Source organism: Gavia stellata, chromosome 1 (assembly GCF_030936135.1).
Source record: "Gavia stellata isolate bGavSte3 chromosome 1, bGavSte3.hap2, whole genome shotgun sequence".
Classification (NCBI taxonomy): domain Eukaryota; kingdom Metazoa; phylum Chordata; class Aves; order Gaviiformes; family Gaviidae; genus Gavia; species Gavia stellata.
Window position 1 is genome coordinate 46,181,664 of NC_082594.1, and position 20,902 is coordinate 46,202,565.

Below are 20,902 nucleotides of genomic sequence, written 5' to 3' on the forward strand. Positions count from 1 at the left end.
AGCATGCTGATGAACTTAACACTGCCAAGACGGATAACACCATGGCTTTGTGGCCACCTCCGGCTAGCCTGAAGTCAGTATAACCGCTGAAAAGGCTATCCCACCCTTCCCTTCTTGGCCACTCATTGCTCCCTTGTGCCTCCAACCTACCTGTCTTGACGTAAATAGTATTATTTACTATTGCATAGTAAGGCAAACAGGGGAAGATGTTTAGAACTAATCCAGCAATGGTGGGGGAAAAGCAAGTTTAACGCCCATCAACTCCCTGATCCTGCTTGCTGTGCACCTGCACAAACAGTTGCGCTGCCATGAGGACACAGCCGAGAGGAAGGAACGAGGGGCTGAGGCCGAAGAGGACAGGATCACTCCCCTCAGTAGCGGTGCCAACTTACATTGGCTGGAAGTGACTATGGCCTAAGATGGAAAATGGGGTCGTCTTAAAATAACAGCTGTTGAAAAGTACTTTCTAAGCTAATATGCACCACGAAGCTCACATAATCAATATGAAACAGAAGCACATACTTAAAGATCTTGAAAGCATGCAAGAACAGTATCTATTTTATAACAAACAATTAAGAGCTTCAAAAGAAGATTTTTCAGAGCTAGCAACCTGCAGCCTGATTTCATCTGCTCAGGGCTAGGCTTAAGCACAGATCAACAGCTAAAGGCCTGCACAGACTTAGCCAACCAAGCCTCAACGATTAGTAACAAAACTCAGGAGGGGAAAACAAATTTCACCTTCTTTTCCTTTTGATACCTTAAAAACACCTGCGTGTTAGTCAGATAATTGTGAATCACATCGCTGGCTGTGCATCTACTACCCTTACTGTAGTTCTTTGTCTGGAAATCATGTGCTGAGTAACTCTCGTGTGAGGGACTTGTTCTTTATGAATGATAACAAGGCAAAAAAAAAAAATCTTGCCAGATAAAATTTATCCTATATTGTCAGAACAAGATAGGAGTTTTTAAAAGGGAACTTGTTGATACTAATAACTTCCTTCAATAGGAAGGCTTTATCTATAATATCAATTTGATTTAATTCCATGCACATAAGGACATTTTCCTCCATGAGGCAAGGAGGGAAGACATATGGATAAAAGGTTTAGTCAGAAACAGCCTCCCAAATGTAAATGTATGTAGTATTCTGCATGTTCAGAAGAGTAACAGGGATTCACCATCTTATAGCATGAGGTTGTCTTACAAAGTCACAGGACCAGAGCAGATCTACCCCAGAAATAAATTTGACTCAGCATCTTCTGCCAACAGCAGGAACCTCGGTTCCCTTCAGTCCATACGGTCAGACTCCTAAATGGACATTTTGGCTCCTCCCTTGCCAGACACGATTCCCTCCATCTCATGCTCCTTCTGCGTGCTCTCACCTCCTCCTCTGCTCCTGGCAGAGCATGACGGTGGCAGCAGTTGCCAACAAGTTAAGCGCAGTTACATCCATTTGGGATACCTCCTGTCCTATCTTTGATGATGGCTCAAGCCACAGCTATGTAGGCAATCTAAATCCCTCCAATGTTATAATCGCCAGCAGTATGTTGGCTCAAATCAAAATTAATATACTGAGAACTTTTCAGTCGTTTTCTTAATGCTTCCTACCCTCTTTACCTAAAAAAACCCAACCCAAACCAAAACAAAACCAAAAGAAACCCAAGCAACTGTTCAGTAGATCTAGTAAGTCAGCTAAGTGGTTTCAGTAAAATCCAGCATTTCCAATCGCACGTGGCTTTCCTCCATACATGTCTGTGAGGACTCAGGCAGAGCTGTCTTAACTTACTCAACAAAAGGATTCTTATTGAAAGGCCTTTTTCTTGCTGTCACTATGCTAAATCAACGATCAAACCTACTCATCAAACCGCCACCTCTCATGTACTCTAAGCAGGGAGGAGAAAGAGCTCTCCTGCACATTTGATGCGGGACCCAAAGCCTGTTGAAGAGTCAGGAAAATAGTCCTACTGTTAGGTCTTTTTTTCCAGTTGGCATTTCACCAACAGTGTCTCCACCCAAACCCAGGGTTGTCTGTAGCACTACTGAGTGCGCCTGAGCACGGCCAGGTGCCCTCAGCATGACCCGTGAGCAAAATGGGGCCCGCTGGTCGCCAACGATGGTTTCCACACCACCGGGGGTCTGCGCAGCCCTGGAAGCACCACCCTGGCCACTCGATTCCAACACTCAGGCCACCATAAGGACGGTTTAACACAAATTCTGCATCTTGCTCCCAGAGCAAACTGCGCGCTCGCCGCCGAGCTGCTGTGGGGCACGAGGCAGCCTCGCAGAAGAGGGACCGGGGGAAAGGAAGGGGGTCCCTCGCCCAGCGCACCCGCGTTTCGCAGAGGCTGGTACCCCCGGCCTGGCAGGTGGGTGCGCCGTGCGCTCGCGGCAGGGGGTGGCGGAGCACCCCACGGTCACGCGGGACGGCTCCCCCCCGCCCTTCCGCGGACCCCGCGAGTGCCGCAGCCGCCCGAGCAGCTCGGCGCGGCGAAGCGCAGGTGCAGCCCCGGGACGGCTGCCCCAGGGAGAGCCCAGCGGGCACGGCCGGCCCCGGGCAGGCTCCCCCCACTCCGCGGGTGGGTGTGTGGGGGGTTACGGTCTCGCAGAGTCCCGCAAACGCTGCCCTGCCCCGTCCGGGCACAGCGACCCCCTCCGCGGTTGCGGAGGGCTGCGCCCGGGGTCCCGTCAGGCCAGGGGGGAGAGAAGCAAAGCGGGGGGATCCCGGGCAGCGCCCCCTCCCTCTGCCCCCGCCGCCACTCGCCTGGTTGGGGTCGGTGGCCCGGAAAACGTGGCAGGCCATGGGGGAGTCGGGGTTGTCGGGCTGCGCCTTGATCAGGTAGGCGAAGTAGGTGAGGTCGTGGCTGTTGTGGATGAAGCGGGCGATGTGCTGCGCCTTGTGCTCGAAGATGAAGACGGCGGGCGCGGGGCTGGCGGGGCGGCCGGCGGGCGCGGTGCCGGTGGGGCGGCCGGGGCTGGCGGGTCCGGCGGGCACGCAGCGCAGCGTGGGCGAGCCCAGCAGCAGCAGCACCTCGCGGGCCGGCACCCCGCTGCCCAGGGCGCCGCCGGGCTCCTGCCGCTGCCCGCGGCGGCGGATCTCTGCCATCAGCCAGGGCAGCATGGGCAGCGTGGTCCGCCTGTCCAGGCACGACGCGCCCACGTACCACAGCCTGAAGCGCTTCTCCCCCGGCGGCGCCGGCTGCGGCTCGGGCTCGGGCTGGGGCTCGGGCTCGGGCTCCGGCTCCAGAGGGTGGGAGAGCGGCACGCCCTCCCCTCGCTTCTCCATGGCGGGTCCCCGGGCGCGGCGCTCCGCGGCCGCTTCCCTCCGGCGCCAGGTGCAGCCGGCGTGGCCTGCGCTCGGCCGGAGCCGCCGCTAAGCACGCATCCCGCCGGGCACGTCCCCGCAGCCGCGCCGCCTCCCTGCCTACCCGCGCGGGGTCAGCCCGCGGGGCGGGGAAGGACAGCCGAGTCACCCGCCTCCGCCTCCTCCACGACCCGGGGAGGAGCGCAGAGGCTACGCCCCGAGCGGGCTCCGCGGCCCGGCCACCCCCGGCCGAGGGGCGGGACGGCGCCCTCCCGGGCTCCAAACAAAAACACAACGTGGCTTCGGCTCCGCGCCCCGCTCCGCCAGGTGCTGCCGGCCGCGCCGCTGCCGGGGGGTGCCGGCCTCTCCCTGCGGCCCCGCAACGCGACCGGCCGCCGAGGGAGAGGGAGGAGGTCCGCAGCGGGAGGAAGGTCGCCGAGCGGCGGAGGGAAGGAGGTGGGGGGGCCGCCCCCCGCCCCGTTTGCAAAAGCTCCCAAGCTTTTTCCGAGCCGGCTCTGCTTTCTGGGAGCCGGAGGGGCGCCGGGGAGAAGCCTCCCCGGAGCCAGTGGGTGCCCAGGCCCCCCCAGCCCCGGGCGCCGCAGCGGCTCTGCTCGCTCCGCTGCCTCGCCGCCGGCTTCTCCCCCACGCGGGGAGAAACAGCCTTCTCCCCACCGTGCTGAGGTCCCTCCACGGCTGTATTACAGCAGTGGCTCCTTGTCGAGTCACTGTCAAGTCAGAGTTTAATGAAGGCTGATTTAAGATAATTATTTCTAGGTTTATTTTTCCTACTCGAGCTTTTAGTTGTGTTTTTTTCCCCCCTCGCTATCGCGATAACATCTCTTTTGTCAACGAAAAATCCGCCACCTACTGTAAATGTTAGTAACGAGTCTCCTCTACCTGAGAAAGTAGCTGGACAAAGCTTTTCCAGTCATCCAGCATCCGTATCCATTTTGTAATCGTAAATTTTAGGGACTGCCCTTGTGCTTACATCGGTAGCAATAGCGGCGATAATTCCCCGTAACATGCTATTACGGCAACCGTTTTAGCCCTGTCTAGGAAAAACAAATCTGTAGTTTGAGCTGAAGAGCTGCCCTGCGTAATTTGAGGCTGCCTGCTAGATTATTCGGGCAGAGAGGGGTCATGTAGCAGAGCAGGTCACAACCCACAGCAGTCTGAACCGACACAAAAACCGTCGCGTTAACAATACTTTAATAGCGTTACAAGCAACTACGCTCATTTCTTGAGCAAAGTACTTTGCTCTTCTTTTTCCCAGTTTAATCATCTGCTTGAATGCATTTTGGTTTATCAGTTGTAATTTTCAGTTTTAACGTTCTGGCTTGGAAAGACCTCGAATATACCTCCTCCCACAACATCCTAAAATGAGCTATTCTTAGAACAGGGCAGCTAATGCAAAAAGTCTTACGTAGGCTGGACACCAGCTTTAATATTTGCTGCAATGATACAAGTTAAAGCCAGAATGGAACTGCTTTTCCAAGCTAACTGTTTTCACACACTTCAACATCTGAACTGTGTTGTTGTACAGTAGATTTTACAACTGGGGTGGGTAGTTCGAAGAATAATGGCTGAAATTTTTGATCACAAAACCTAACAAGTTTCTTGTCCCTCAGTCTGCACAGTTAGCATTAACCCTTTAGCTGAGAACATTACGTGGGATTTTGTGCCCCAGCATTGTGGGATGGCGGTTTGGGAGCCGCTGGGATCCTCTAACAGCGCAATCTGGGAGAAGAGTCATTTCCTTCCTGGCAGCAGTGCTGGCACTGTTTTGATGCTGCGGTGAACTGCTCGTTTTCTGCCAGTTCGGTTCCGTGAGCCCCCTCTAATTTAAGTGACAGCGCTCACACAGACACCGCTGTTGGCAGAAAGGAAGCGGGAAAGGCTGCTCGGGGGTGAAGAGGGCAGCAAGACCACTCGCTCCTTTGGGGACCAGTCAGTTAGATGATTCATCCCGAGCGTAAAGCTGCGCTTGCCTGTAAGGACCGATTTAAACTGCCAGGGAAGTGAACAGAACACTGGCTTTGCGCTAAAACAGCGGCGAAACCTCCTCGTACGTTCTGTTGCAATGATTTTAGATGGGGTAATCATGAAATGGCTCTTAAGGAAGCAGCCTAAGGGAGAGGTTGAAACATACTGAACTGCTGCAGCTCCTTACAAACACCATCTCCGAGACTATTCGATCCCTTTGTATTACAGTTGTATACGACTTTCCCAAACCAGGTTGCAGACAACCACCTAGTCTTCTAGGTGTTGTGGCGATACAAATAATAATCAGGAAACGTGAGGACAATCATGTGAATGCATTAAAAAACAGCAAAAAGAGGCTGAAATTCTTTTAAGCAATCACAGATCCATTGATGTTCTCACATTACTCAAATAGAACAAGAAGCCTTCACTTGAAGACGCTACAGAGCCGGGTTTTCAGCTGCTAAGGACACACTTCAGTTTTTACAAATTACTTTATCAGGTAGAACTGTGAGGAACGAAATGTGGAAAATGAATCTGAAATTCTTCACCATTGTCCCAATTACGTAAAGCTGTTTGGTTTCTCCTTCAGCTGGGCGATTTGCTTAATATAATGAGAGAGCTGCTTATTTTCACCTAATTCATTTTTATTATTGAATTCTTTATACAAATCCCTTTTAAGATGAAATTAATCTACATAAACTCTACCACTAGTATTTTAACTACCTTCAAAATCAAATTCTCAGATGTTAATCCAAAGTTTTCATGCTTTCTTCTCACTTCAGCTTTTTATGTCTCTCTGAATCGATTCTTCATAGTAATCCCTCTTAGCTGTCCATTACTTTTATCCATTTACTTCATCATTTCTTTCTTATCCCTTAATCTGCCTACCACTTTTTATGCCCCCATCTCATTAATAGTGTTTCATTAGAAGCTCAGTCCTTTAGTTACATAACTTTTCTTCTTGAGGTTGGTCCCTTTTTCTCCTTTCTTTTCACGTGTAAGGTTTCATGTACCTTTAAGTTAAAATTCCTAATTTCTCTCATATTGAGCATGGTATTCCCTTGCCCATGACCTCTGACATGCTTCTCATGTAGTTTCTCCCCTAGCGTTTATAATGGTAATAAAAGCATCATCCTCTAATTATTTGCACAATATAGTTAGGAATTAGCCAAAACTATATAATCCTTACAGCTCAGTTAATGGGAATCAGAAACTTTGGGACAGAGGAGAAAGCAGCTTTCCGTAGCCCTTATCCACAGAGCTTTGAAAATACCTGTCTGTTCTTGATGAAAGAGCAGTTTCTCTCCAGGTCATCCCAAATGGAAAGAAATGTAAATGCAACACCCATGCAGAGACGTGACAGACAATGCCTCTGACGAGAGGCCACAGGATTTTTTTAAATTCCTTTTTTTATTATTATTATTGGCCAGGCTTCTTGAAACAAATTGTAAAATTAAAAGTAAAGACTATATTGGAAGATCTAAAGTACATAAAGTACTATGCTTGATAATTGCCATATGATGTGCTGCAAATACACGTTCAGTTGGTCAAATAAAACCAACTGCATACCCAGTCAGACTATTTTGAATTGTTGATAACCTGCCATTGATTTCTGTTGACTAAACAGACATTAGATGCAAAATCTTTCAAAATAAGGTATACTAGTCAAGTGACCAAACATGGATACAGTTAACTGAATGTCAGTAAATGCCTCTGAACATTTTGGATTCAATATGCTCGTCAGTGGAGCACTACCTGTAAAGATTGTTTTTCCAAATAAAATGGGTAAGTATATTTTCCTTCTGTTTATTAAAGGAGGTATGTTTTGTTCGTTAAGACAATTACACTGTTTCTGCACATGGCACCACAGCAGACATTTCATGTATCATATCTGGATCATCAGCTCATCTTCAGTGTTAAAGGATTTAAACCTGAAAAAAGGTAAGCAAGCACAGTTCTCACTAATTTCTTCAGGAGTGGAGAGACCTCAGCATCTCACATGATCAGACTGTTAATTGCTAGTAATTATCTATCCCCTTGAGCTTTCTAGCCACAATTTTAATTGCAGAAAAAATATTATTAGAGGAGCCGTAGACTTGACTTTACAATCCCATAATTTATGCATAATTTCAACAACCTTGGACTAGAGTACTTTATTTCAGTAATACGCCCTGTAGCTGGAATTGCTTCTCATCCTATTGCTTTTCCAAGAATGCTGTCACTTAACTCTCTGAGATTTCAAGGTCCACTACCGTATTTGCATTATTTTTAGCTAGTCAAATTTTATTTTACTCTCAGATTGCCTTTTAGTAAGATCTGAGATACAGATACAGACATTTTTACTTTAGAAAACATTTTATTGATTTAAACTACCCAGTCTTGTTTGAAGACTCTAATGAATTAACTTTTGGAAATATAATTGAAGTACTAGAAAGTAAGTTCAGTAAACTGGTCATATTGCCAAGGCTTTAAACTTTAGCTGCTAGAGAAACTCTGGTGCCTCCTCTATTAAGTGTGTAAAAACATCACTAGAAATAATAAAAATTGTGTATTTTGCAGGATGTATAAAGGTTATTATAGTTTAAAATGTAATGCCAAAGGTTTGAGTAAGACATATCAGTCTTGCAGAGACATGTCAGTAGCGGGAGACACTCACTGCAATTTGTACACAATAAAAACGATGAAAATTAGTCTGCTAGGGGGTTGGGTGTTTTGCTGGTTTTTTTCCTTCTCAAATGGCACTAATCTTTTTTGATTGTAACGACAGATTATAATTTGTTCTGCCAATAAGAACCACTCCAAAACAGACTTAGAGGAACTGGAATGAGCAAAGATCGTAAGAGAATAATCCCTAGCTAGAAATTGCATAAACATCTCTAGAACTTAAGGCAACCCACCACATTTTATGTCTGTGTTCAGTGTATCGTTATTCAACTTAACTGTAGCACTGATTAAGAGAGGCAATGCATTGTACTATTATATTTCTCTTCAAAGAAGCATTTGACTGTGGAACAGTTTCTTATTTTTGTCATTTTTTCATGTAACAGTCATCCCATGAAACTTTCTGGCACAGCAGACTTTGAATCCAGTGAAGAACAACAATGCTTTTTGTTTAAAACTAAGTTTCAATCCTGAGTCCTGTGTGCTTTTGTGTGATCATAGCAACTTTCCAGGTGAGAACATTTGCAATTTTTTTAATTTATTTTTTTACGATTTCTCCCCCCAAAAAGGGTATCAGATCAGCTTACTAAAATCCCCGCTGTTGAGGTAATACGGAGTTTGGTGGCTGTTAGCAGCTCAGGCCAGTTGCAAAGCTAGTTATTACCGGAGATAGAGCAACTTCTGCAACAAGAACTTCCACATTCCCAATTATTTCTGCTTTTATATAAAGGAGTCATTTACTTCCCTACTATTCCCCGATCACTGCAGTAACATACAAAGAAGAAGGAAAAAAATGAGGAAGAAGAGAGTAGTGCAGCTGCTGGAGTCTACTTCTTACTCTGACGGTGCCCACTACCTCTACCTCGTTTTGTGATTTGGAAGGGATGCTGGTCCCCTCCAGCTCTCCAGAAATGGAAACTAAGACAGGATTTCTTCTCATTGCCAAGGCTAAAAGGAACATCTTGATATTATTCCACAAATACATTATTACAAAGGATGAACGACAGGCTAGAAAGGTTAGCAGATCTGTAGTAGAGTGGAGAAATAATACGGAATAGAGATGCTTTGGAAGGCCAGAGTACTTTGACTTCAAAGGTCACAAATTATATCTCTTCAAGAGGAAAATGCAAATATTAAAGATGTTTTTGCAGCTTCACAACTCAGTACTGTACGTCTGGTAAGAGAAGGTACAGCTTACCATGAACAACAGGGCACTTGTAGTCCCAACACAATACCAAGAATGGTGCCAGTGTAGCTGCCAAAAAAAACCCAACAAAAAACAAATGAGAACCCCTTAATAGTCTTTCTCATTGTCCTTGACTCTCTCCTAGGTAAATTGACATCTGTTGTCTTGACTCTGTTGACTGCTGAGCATCTTGTCTTCCCACATTCCCAGCTGCGAGAAGCAGCATTGCACAGCACACCAGTGATCCATGCGAGACATGCACTTACATTCCTCTACCCATTTTAAATGTAAACTTTAACACCCCTCTCAAGCTTCATGCGTGGTTGCAGCAGCCAGTACTTGCCGGTTCAGAAGCATCACTGAGAGGGAAGCCCGTCTTGCTTTAATTTGGCCAAGCTCTCAGATGAATATTTTTTTTAAAAGACACCTGTAACCTGCCTAAGACACAGTAGCGATGACATTCTGGCCCCATTAATAGGGAACAGAAAAATTCTTTGCAGCTTCAGTAGTACCAAGAACAATCGGAACATTATTTTTCAGATTTAGTGGTCATTCACAGGGGAATTAAGCAATGCGGCCACTTTCAGTGGCAGAGAAGCGTATTCCTAAGTGTGGCATAAAGACACTGAAAACTACGCTGCATAACGAAATACGGAAGAAGGATTTTAGAGTGGTCAAACTGCATGAAAACCTTGGATAGAGAAATGCAAATGCTTACTCTATGAACAAGATCTAGAAAAGTCTATTTGAGATGAATAAATAGGAGAAAAAATGTAAAATGAGAATAGGCCCCAATAGAAACGTAACATGATACTATTTAAGGAACAAGTCATAATGCAGAAATGTTAGTATGATTAAATTACTGTTCTAAGCTACTGCAAAGATACAATGTATGGTATATATGCTGTCATCGTTCAAATGCTGAATGTTGTTTATGTCACTGGAAATCTTTACACTCATCTTTTTAATAATTAACACAGAAGTTAGAGTATTTCCCTACAATGTAAGAAATAGGATGGAGGTTATGGTGACATGAATCTGTACAGTACCAGATATAAGCCACACAGGGGAGAAAACCAGAAGAAGTCCTCATCTCATTGTCAGACATGCTCTCAAAGGATTACCGTGTATCAAAACTATATGTAGCAGTGCCACCTGGTGACCGATGCTATGACAGATTCCTCTTAAAATACTATATAGCACAGAAATTCCTTGTATGAAATAATAGAATTTTCCTTCTTTTTTAATATGCATATTAAAACCTTACTGTTTCAAAGCTCAGTATGTGAAGTAAAAAAAGGACACTGACATTTCCAGTTTATAAATGTAACAATATTTGTAATGTAAACACTAACATAGTATTTGGAAACTATGACACCTAATATACTGAACAGAAAGGGTTCTCAAGTTAGGGCAGCTAGACCGTAATTAGCCATAGGAGGAAAATGCAGTACAGGGAAGAGGAAACGCAGAAACACTAAAATTAGCCTTCATGGAGAAGATCAGCAATCTCAGCTTCCTTACTTTCTCAATGACACAAAGTCATAAAAAACTAACAGATGCATCCCAGTAACTCAGTTCAAATGGCAGGTCATTTCTCCAGCTTCCCCCAGAAAAGCCTCAGAAACAAGAGTCAGGAAGTCTTTCAAAGCATCCAGGACTGGGTATGAGGAGTGCTGAGCATCATCCTTCTAACATGCATGCTTCCTCATGCACTCGAGCAACTCAAGCACCAAGAGTGCAACTGGATGAGTATGCATGGACAGCGCTGTATGGTAGAAGCAAAAGTAAAGGAAACATTTGGCCAAAATTGCATAGTGACAAGCAATCCAGTTGCTTATGAGGTGACCAAGCCTCAGGAAGGTAGGACTGTAGCAGTATACCATGCAAGCTTAACCCAGGTCGAGGCACTTGTTATGTCATGTACTGACCTGCACAGATCCAACTTCCTGATCGAGTGAATGCCCAGTAAGCTAGCAGCCCAACCAACAGTCATAGAACATTTTACTAAAAATCTGTCTGGGAAATGAGCACCAGGGTACTGGATAGGATAGGGGCTGCTAGATTTTAAGCCCCCTCCCCTGTTGCAAAAGTTCTTCAGAGAAGCGGCATTTTTTGCTACAGGTAGATTAAATGACTCAGGCACTTCTGTGTTACTGTAGTACCCGCAAGGGCTAAACAGAAGAACCCTGCATGCCTCTGCAAAGAAGTGGAAATTACCCTCTCATTATACCCACAGTTAAAGGGCAATAAAACATTCAAATATGATAGGGAACAGGGCAAGCAAGAAGAAGAAACAACATTCTTCCTCTCCCCCAATTTATCATCTCTTTACCTTTGTTTTTAATTGGTCCAAGCTCATGTATTTTCAGGTGTTCAAATAGAGTGCAAAGGCTTGAAAACAGGAAAGTAAAAAATAAAGGTGGATGGGCTCACAGTGAGCAACGATGTTATATACCTTTAAAACATGCTTAAAGAAAGGGAGTACAATTTTGTGGAAGCAGGAACAGAGACATGCTTTTACTTTGGCCGTGACTAGGCCAAAGTGTGCATAAGTTATTTATATAAAACACTAGTGCACAGACACAACTACACCCATTTGTGCACTCTTTCTGTGGGCCTTTCTCCATTTTTCTACAAAATAGCCTTCTGCAAGTGGGCTGGTGTGTTTGAAACTAATGCAAAAAAAAAAAAAGTCATGCGATGAAGACAACGGTCATCACCAGGAGATTACTTCATTATTCCCTCCCTTGGGTTTGTTTACTGTGTAAGACCCTTCCCCCCTGCCCACCGCCCCTCCTTCCTCTTACTCTGTTCCAGGCAAATGTTGGAAAGAAAAATTGTTTACGTGTTTCCTAAATCAGTTAAGGAAAGAAAAACACTTGACTACGATTTCCTGCAAAATTTCATTAAGCTCGTATATCCTCTATCTTTTCCTGGTTCAACACACCATTTTGTCTAGCTGTAAGTAACTGATACAAATATTCCTTGCAGTCTGCAGTTATCCCTCAGCTCCTTGGTACCCCATCACAAAGAAAGATTGCCTATGTCTGAACTTCATCCTAATTTAATAAGGAAAGAAGTTTAGTCATAGTCTAGTCCTGAACTTCACCCATTATAGTCTTTATGAGACAGACTTTCGTGGGGTAGGCTTAACACAAAATACAGACCATCTTTATCTTTGTTACTGGTATGTTTAATGACTGTTTGTGGACTTACAAAAATATTCATGTTATACAATTTCATATCAATCAACAAGTAGAATTAGGAACACGCAAGGACTCCTGATTCTCTTTGAAAAAGATCTGGTTTCTGCACATATAGACAAACAATTCAACAGCTTGTTTGAACATGTTAATATTGCTACCCTGCAAACTGTTTTTAGTTTGTTTTTTTTAATAAAGTACTTAATTCTTCCATTACTCAATATAGGAATTCCTACTGATAGCGATCAGGACAAATCTCCTAAGTTTGAGTACATAGCCAACTTTTAATTGCATCTCCTAGATGTCCATAAACACCTCTGAAAATTCTCAGACAGTAAACTGGTGTAGCACACATGTCGAGGCATCTTCCAGCCAGAGTTACAACATGCTGGAATTCAGGGACATTCAAAGATATTAATATTTCTAGAATATTTGACTTGGCAACATGTAAGTTAGACTTTTCAAAGCCTGCCAACTTTCTCCTCTTAGTGATGGACCAAGCAAAAATAGTAACTGAAAGTTTCCTTAGAACAATTTAGTAGATGCTGGAAGATAGTTTCTAGAAGTTAAGACATGATTAATGAAATCTTTTCCATCCAGTTCCAACAAAGGCACAAGTATTTCCAGCTATATGAAGAACTTAAGTGCATTAGAACAAATGGGAAGTATTTGTAAGGCTCCAGCTTTACTATAAAAAAAAGTATTCTTTTTCTGGAACTCTTGCATTGATATAAACCAATTAATTCACTAGGCCAAAGCATGAGCATGTTTTCCAGTTATAGCAGACTTATACTCCAATTTCTGCAAATTAAAAAAAAAAAAATCAGCTGCTCACATCACTTTTCCACAGAGAGGATTTTTTTCACTACGTTCAGCCCCGAGCCCTCACAGACAGACAAGGGAAAAGGCAAATGGGAAGTCCGTTCCTGAGGCCAGTTTGTGACATTCCATTCAGAGGGTACCAGAAAAGAGTGATGTGCTCTCCCCATCCACAAAGCAAACACCTCAGACTTCAGCAGCACAAAGGAAGTATCATCCAGATCAATGACCACGGCCCAAAACTTTTACTATCTTTTGTTAAAAAGCCAACACTGTTTCACTTATTTGGGCTTCTAAGCAGCTCCAAGTACTGTTTTTATGCACCATGCGTAATGCCCAAATAGTGGGTGTGTATCCCTCTGTATTGAAACGACTGCAGTATGCAGCACGCACAATGTGCTGCAGTTTATTTTCATGACACAAGAAGGCAGGCATATCCTATATCAATGACTTTCAGCCACCTTCTAAAAAGTTAATAGAAAAATGTGTAAGTGGGTTAGAAAGGTAGATGTTCTCACTTAAGGAGAACTGAAATCACTTGAGGATCTGTCCCAGCAGAAGTGGTTCTCAGTCTCTACCATTCTGCAGTTGCAGCATAAACTTCAGTCTGCTTATCGCTACGAATTGTCTCTCTTCGTATGTACTTGCCCTACTACACAACCAGCAGTTGTGTACCAACAGTATCATTTTTTATTACGTCCCACTATATTTGCAGTTTGTGTTTCGTTTATGGAAAACTCAAGGGGGCGGGGGGGGGGGGAACGAAAAAGGAGAGCATGCAAGCACACTGGATTAATCACTCCCCCTTTGGAAATGCCCCCATTCTTCAGAATCAAAGTCAGAATTCACATGGTTAGGACATTCTCTGTGAGCAAGCGCAACACAGTCCAGTGAACTCCTGCCACACAATACAACCAGCAAAGACATCTTGCTGACTTTTAGTGTGGTCCGTTCTCTGATGTGCCTGGCTAACACTCCAGCCTGAATCTTCAAGTTTCCTCTTGACTCTTCAGAGCTTGAAGTGAGGCAACTACATCAATATTCTAATTTAAGTAGAAAGCAGACTACTGATCAAAACATCAAGCAGAGTGCCACAGATTAGAGCTGGATTAAATGCAAAGGCAAAAATGTATTAAAATGCTTTTGAATTAAATTCACCTTTCTACCTTTATTTAAAATTAGCCTCTGGGCTTCATTTCAGAGAATAAATTTTCAGTCTCCAGAAAAGCTTAATGCATTAACTCAGTTTTTATAGCCTAGGTGGTGGGGAAATAAGTATTTGAAATAAACAAGCTCTTAGGGCAAGTACGTTCTCGTTATTAAAAGATGACTGGAAGCCAGGTCTGCAAATGCCTGCAACTAACTACTTGACACTGCTATTCTTCAAGAATAACTGTATGCTTGTTATGTGTAACTTCATATACTCCATATACTTAATATTATTGTTGAGTCCAAGTGCATCTCAATTTTACAGACAAGAGTGTTAACATGGGATTTACACTTCTCTCAGTATCTTCCCAGTCAACATTTTCAGGTGTCTTTCCGCACTCCAGAGTTAAATGTGTAGTTTCTTACATGTAGTTTCTTACTCTTGGATATTAGACAGTCTACAGTGATGCTTCTCTGTACACATCCTGATCTTTCGTCTACCAGGATGAACAAAGCTGAACACATTTTCACAAACACTGCAGAGTTGGCTTCAAGTATTCAAAAGCGAAGAAATCTTCACTGCAATGCAAGGATGATGCTGACAAATACCTGTCGAAAAGACAAGGATACGTACCTCGCTGAACAATGGCACTTCATTCCCTGTGCAGAACGGAAAGTTTACTTGATCTAAGTCTGTCCAAAATTTCAGTGTAAAAAAAAGAGTTCTCTTCAAACTGTTTCGAGAACAGCTGCCATTTCCTTGAACTGTCTGAAGAAGTTCTAAAAAGCAAGAGTTAAGATAAATTTCAGTTGCTTGAAGAAAAGCTCGAACTATAGTTCAAACTAGCACGTTAGACAAAAATCACAATCCATGTTTCTCACATTCCCTCTTTCCTCCAGTTACAATGTGCAGATTGAACTGAAAGTTTCTACTTTTCTTTTTGTGGGCTGGTTGGCATTTGGGCACATTCACTATTAAATCTCCACAGGTAATCCCTTATTTGCATGGGTTTGCCTATTAAGAAGAGAAGATGCTACGAAAGAAAAATACAAAGTAGCTCTCGCACCACAACAAAAAAAAACCACCAAAAAAACCTTCTCACACAAATGTTTCTATTCCCAGCTGAAGTAATCCAGGCTTCTTAAGTATAGCATCCATTTCTTATAGTAGTTGAACAGCAAATTATTAAATATGTTTCAACCGGAACGAATACAACATTTCACAACACCGAAGGATTAAGAATCTTTCTCAAATTCCTGCCAGTCCAACTCCAAGGATTGATTTATTTGTAAGCTTGTATGATATTCTAAGTGATGTATCCACCCTTTAAAAAAGAATGACAACAGAAGTGCCGCATTTGTGCAAAATTAAACAAAGTTACATAAGTTCATAGATGAAAGCATAGCAATGAAGAGCCAGTGGTGACAAAGCAGACTGACCTCCATTCCTAATCATTAGCAAATGTTAGACGTAACCCAAGTTTTAGGTTTCGAGGCTGGGGAATAGTTCCATAGATTTAGAATATTCCGTCCGTTTTTAATAAGGCAGAGTGACAGCTGACAAGAAAGATCTAAAAGTTTTTACTTCTTCAGTTGTTAGCTTATTTGTAAGAGAACAGATTACTTACTGCTAAATTAACATTTTTGGATAAATGATGTAGAACTAAATGCTATGAAATAAGTATTTAGCTTCAGTGTTTTAAATAATTATTTAATGCTTCATCTTTGAATGACTGCATCAGTAAATAAGCAACAGACGTATGCATCAAGGTATACAGTTGCTTCTTCATAACAATGTCACTGTTGTTTTTAAGAGACTGAATCAAGTAACACCTATTACAGACCTTGAACTGTGGGATCGTCATTTCAAAAGATTTGTCTGTTATTTGTCCTGAAGGATCTGCCACTTTTAGCGTCACTGTAACATAAGGATACTTCAGAGACCGGCAGGTGTCAGAGCTCATTGCAACTCCCAGTTTCCATTTAATATCTACAAACTACAAAGAAGAAAATCATTGGAAACAAGTGTTAAAGAAAGAGATCTAGCCTACCATTACTATTCTGTTGGATGGATGTTTTACAGACAATATAGGACATCTAGAGCTCATATCCAAATGGGAAACAAACATACACACTCAGATATTATTGTGAATACAAAATCATCTGCCCTTTCTTTTAACAGTGGGAAAAAAAAAAGAAATTTAATAAGTTACTTCACTTAATCTGTATTCCTTATTCAAATACTGTCAAGTACAGTCTATTTAAAGTTCCAGTAAGAGGAGCTTGAGCCAGAGTTCCCCTGGCTTATAGATCATTTGTGGTTTTGTCATGCTTTTTTTAGAAGTTTCTAAATCAAATGGAAACACGAGAAAAAAACCTCAGACAGTGCACAAAAGTTTTATAATAGTAATAATGGAAAAAAATGAAGGCATTTCATAACTGTGATTTATCTAAAATAAAGTACATAATAAATACGTTTCAGACAGGTAAGTTATCATTTTTAGCGTTTTGTGATAGGCAGAACTGTTCAATAAAGAAGAGAGCCTTTAGAAGCTTACTATCAAGCCTCAGACAAAGTTTTTTTTTTTTTTTCACTAATTCCAAAGTCTTTTAAACTGTTGTTAGAAAAAGAAATCTTAAAATGCACATATACTGTATTATTTTTTTGAAAAGGAAAAAAGGGAATGCTGAAATTGACAGAAAGTATCTTTAAAAAAGTTTAAACTGAAGGGAGACAAAAAATAAAACAATCAAGTGCTGGTGTTACCAACTCTAAAGAACAATTCCATTTACATTTAAAACAGATTTACGTAACCAGCTAATACAATTATCTGCCACACTGGCTGCCACTCACCTTCCCTAACACTACTATGAAGCACTAATTTTTAAAAAGGTATGAAATGTGACTTTATCATCCAAACAATATTAGAAAACTGTTCAGCATTTAGACAACCTTTATTGTATATGCTTCTTTATCTGGGTAGACATTTGGCAACATATATGTAGGAAAGCTTTCAGCAGTCAAAATACCACCATGTGCTTGACAATACAACATACACAATGAAGCACTGACATTTCTGAAAAGCTAATAGTTAGCTCAGCTGCACTCTCATTTAGTTACCTGCCCCACTGTGGCCATATTTCTTGCATCTTCTGACGCACTAATGGATTTGCCCTGCTCATTCCATACATGACGAATAACTTGAACTGCATGTTTTGGCAGCGCGCTGACTGCATTGCCCAAGGTGGTGACAAGTTCTTCCGTAGAGAGATTGTTTCTGGCTGCTGTGCTATAGGTATATCCAAAGAACACTGCATCAGTTTCATTCTCCACAAATGTAACAAAATGTCTCACTTCACCCCAAATAGACACATAAAGCAGAAATAAAAAATTGCCTATGCACTTTACAATAATTAGGCAGCCTGTGGGGTTTTTTCCCTAGAATATTTTATTCATCTTTTGTATCCACATGCAAAAACCAACACGACTTGACTTTTAATGTGTCTTAATGTGGAGATACCAAGCTTTGCTGGGCTTGCACAACATGCAACGTTAAATCAAAAATAATCACAGCCTCCAAGTGCTGTAGCAACTGAAAAAAGGCATAATTTAGTGAAAGATGTGTGCATAGAGCAGTTAAACAATACTATTACTTTAGAAACAAGGCAGTTAATTAAACATTTAGGAGAGGTAATTTAAGTATCGCCAGGAGTCAAATGATACAATAAGCCCTCAACTGAAAAGGCAGCAAGTCTAGAAGAAAATTGCCACTCGATTTCCTCTACAGAAACAGGTAAAAAAAATTCCCACCCTAGGTTTGTCATGCAGATTCAGTCCTCTTAAAGAGACGTTAATAAAAGAGAAAAAGAGTTGGTGCTCCTAGTAGCATGGTCTAATATAATTTAAGTCTTTATATTTTCTAGAGAAAAAAGTAGCATGTTAAATTTCTACTCGTGTATTTTCTTCAGTCATATTAATGTTACGGAAAATGTTTAGATATTAGATATTAAAAGAACAAGCAAGATCTTGAAAATTTTATATTTCTGAAAATAGAAAAACTTACAGCACAATAACAGCTGAAAATACTACCTAAAAACTCTATCTTTATCATGGCAGAGTTCAACATTATAAAACTGTCTGTCCTTCAAACAGGCACAAATGCTGGTTTCTAATCTCCAGGAAACAAGAAGTTTTTAGAACATGCTTCTTCCAGGCAAAGGCCTAGCTGACTTAGCTTTAGAACTGAGCTTAACTTCCTCTTATTTTACCAGTACTTCTAAAGCTTGCAGACAGGATCTTAGAACGATTTCCTCTCTTTAGTTTTTATTACAAAAAAATGAGACTATATATTAAATAACGACACATTTTTTAAGAACATAAACTAAGCCCAGAAGTTCTTTTTTGTGTACTGAGAGTTACAAACTTTTGCCCTTTTCCCACATCAGTTCATTTTATACCCACATTTGATGTCACTTTGCAATACCACTATTAAGTTAGGATGGAGGGAATAAAGACATGAGGCATAGTAAATTATTTTGTGCTTACCTAAACAGAAAGGAAACAATGTTAGCTATTTTTGCTAGGTCACCAACATTAATCTCAATCCCAGATGTTTGAATTCTCTAGAAACAGAATGTTCAAACAATTACAAATAATAATAAATTATGCATTAATAAAAACCTCTTTGTATGTGTATACATATATACACACCCCCAATAAAATCACCTTAGGGAATCTAGCCTTTACAGCATATACATCTAATATACTTGCTTATAAGTGCTAGTATCCAAACTTACCTGACACAGTTCAGCTGTATTTACACCTGGGATCTTATGGTTCAGATGTTGAATTATTTGTTCACACTGTAAAAGAAAGTAAGCTTGAAAACATTCTTAATGCATATTTTAACATACAAGACAAAGCTAGTTTGAATACTTGGAGGTTACAAAATAAAAAAAAGAAAAGTTGTTAATGCAAAAATGGACAACAGGAGGATGCTTTAAATGCAGAGTGAAGAATAAAGTAATTGAAATGAGTGATTTTAAAAGTTAGATCAAATCCAAGTGAACAAATAAACCCAGCCAAGACTTTCAGTTACTACCTCACTCGGTGTTCCTACTTAACACACCATTTTCATACTAATTGAACAGTCACCCTGTTCAAGTGCACACTACAGTAAACAAGCTGAATATTTTCTAGACAAACTAGCTTGATATCTCATTTAGATGAAAGGCAAAAAGACATTTTTAAAAATCTTCTGAGATAAAACCATAAATTTAAAGCAATCCCATTGCTCTTAGCAGGACTGGTCCATTTTATGAGTCACGTAAAACTAAGCTACCACATACATTAGATGCTCTTTGCAACAGACAAAAACCAGAAGAACTTGAACAAAAAGGTTTCTTAGAATCAAAGAGTGCCAGAAGCCCTTCCACATCCCATTTATTGCCCTACTTACCAGTTCTGCAAAAAAGTCTTGAGGTATTAAATTAATCTTATCTGCTGCACCACTAACATCTGAAAAACACCAGCAGTAGTGATCAGAAGCATATCCTTAAAGTGCTACAGTAATAAGTCTACTCTCCCTCTGAAGAATTCCTAGGTCATCATGCATGCATTTACCTTAGAAGCAAAGCTTTCTTTAAAGGAGTTTGTCCTGAATTGCAGCAACATAACATGCTCAGCACCCCAAGTATAGTCTAACAGAAGCAACTCCACAAGGCCTTAGAGCCCCAGACTGAGTCTATGCAATTGCACAGTTTGACAGCCCCGAATAACTCCCCCGACCCTGTGGAGCAGTATCCGCACCAAGTCCCTCAGCTCACCAGGAAGCCGGGCATGCCCAAGGTTGCCCTCTGGCACCAGCAGCACAGGACCGCTGCTCTCCCTAAGGCTACGCTGCTACATCCAGGCCGCCTCCCGGCGGCGAAGCCTCCCAGTGACCCGCGGACAGGCCGGAAAAGCCCCCGCTGGCCCACCACAAGCCTTCGCCAGGACCCACCGGGAACGGCTCGCCCCGGGCCCTGGGTGAGGTGGCTCTGCGGGGCGGCCCCCAAGTTAAGCCCTTGGGAGGGGGGAGCGCCCGCACCCCCGCCCGGCCCGGCCCGCCACGTTCCGCTCCTCTCCACACCCCACCCTGCGGGCCCGCGTGAGCCCAGCTCCCTCTCAGCTCCCCTCCACCGCCGCACCGGTGTGCCCCCCCTGCCCCCTCACCCAGCGCCTCCAGCGCCCGCGCGAGCACCACCGCAGAACCGGCAGCCATGGCGCCGCGCACCCGCCGAGGCCCAACTTCCGCCACACAACGCTCGCCGTCCTGATTGGCTCCGGGAGATACCAGAGCGAGGCAGGGCCAGTGGCCTCGCTCTTATTGGCTGCCGGGCAGGGAGCATGCGCTGTTCTCCCCGGGGGAGGGCGGATCGTACCCGCACGCGGGCCTGTGTCCTCCGCCTCGTTTATCCCGCCTTGACGCTGGGTGGGTGTGAGCCCCGCCGGCTGCGGGAGGCGGCGTTTTGTCCTTCTCCAAGTAAATCGCTTTTTAAATAGATGCAAGTCAAATCAGGACTGCCTTTTAAGAGACTATTGGGTCTGCAGGTAGCGGG

General features: G+C 43.0%; 2 protein-coding genes across 2 annotated transcripts in view; both read right to left on the minus strand.

Moving 5' to 3' along the window:
- The window catches only part of TBC1D4 (TBC1 domain family member 4), a 115,397-nt gene extending 112,117 nt beyond the window's left edge, over nt 1-3,280 (minus strand). Inside the window, exon 1 of the mRNA XM_059826992.1 lies at nt 2,759-3,280. Coding sequence (XP_059682975.1) covers nt 2,759-3,280 — 522 coding nt within the window. The remainder of the gene's footprint in view (nt 1-2,758) is intronic.
- Nucleotides 3,281-14,301: 11,021 nt separating this feature from the next.
- COMMD6 (COMM domain containing 6) lies at nt 14,302-20,565 on the minus strand. Its single transcript, XM_059819317.1, has 7 exons — nt 20,517-20,565; nt 19,762-19,820; nt 19,100-19,165; nt 18,849-18,925; nt 17,424-17,592; nt 16,147-16,299; nt 14,302-15,082 (listed from the first exon to the last, which is right to left on the minus strand). Exons 1-7 carry the CDS (start codon nt 20,563-20,565, stop codon nt 15,032-15,034), a joined length of 624 nt encoding a protein of 207 aa, XP_059675300.1. The 3' UTR covers nt 14,302-15,031.
- Nucleotides 20,566-20,902: the final 337 nt, after the last annotated feature.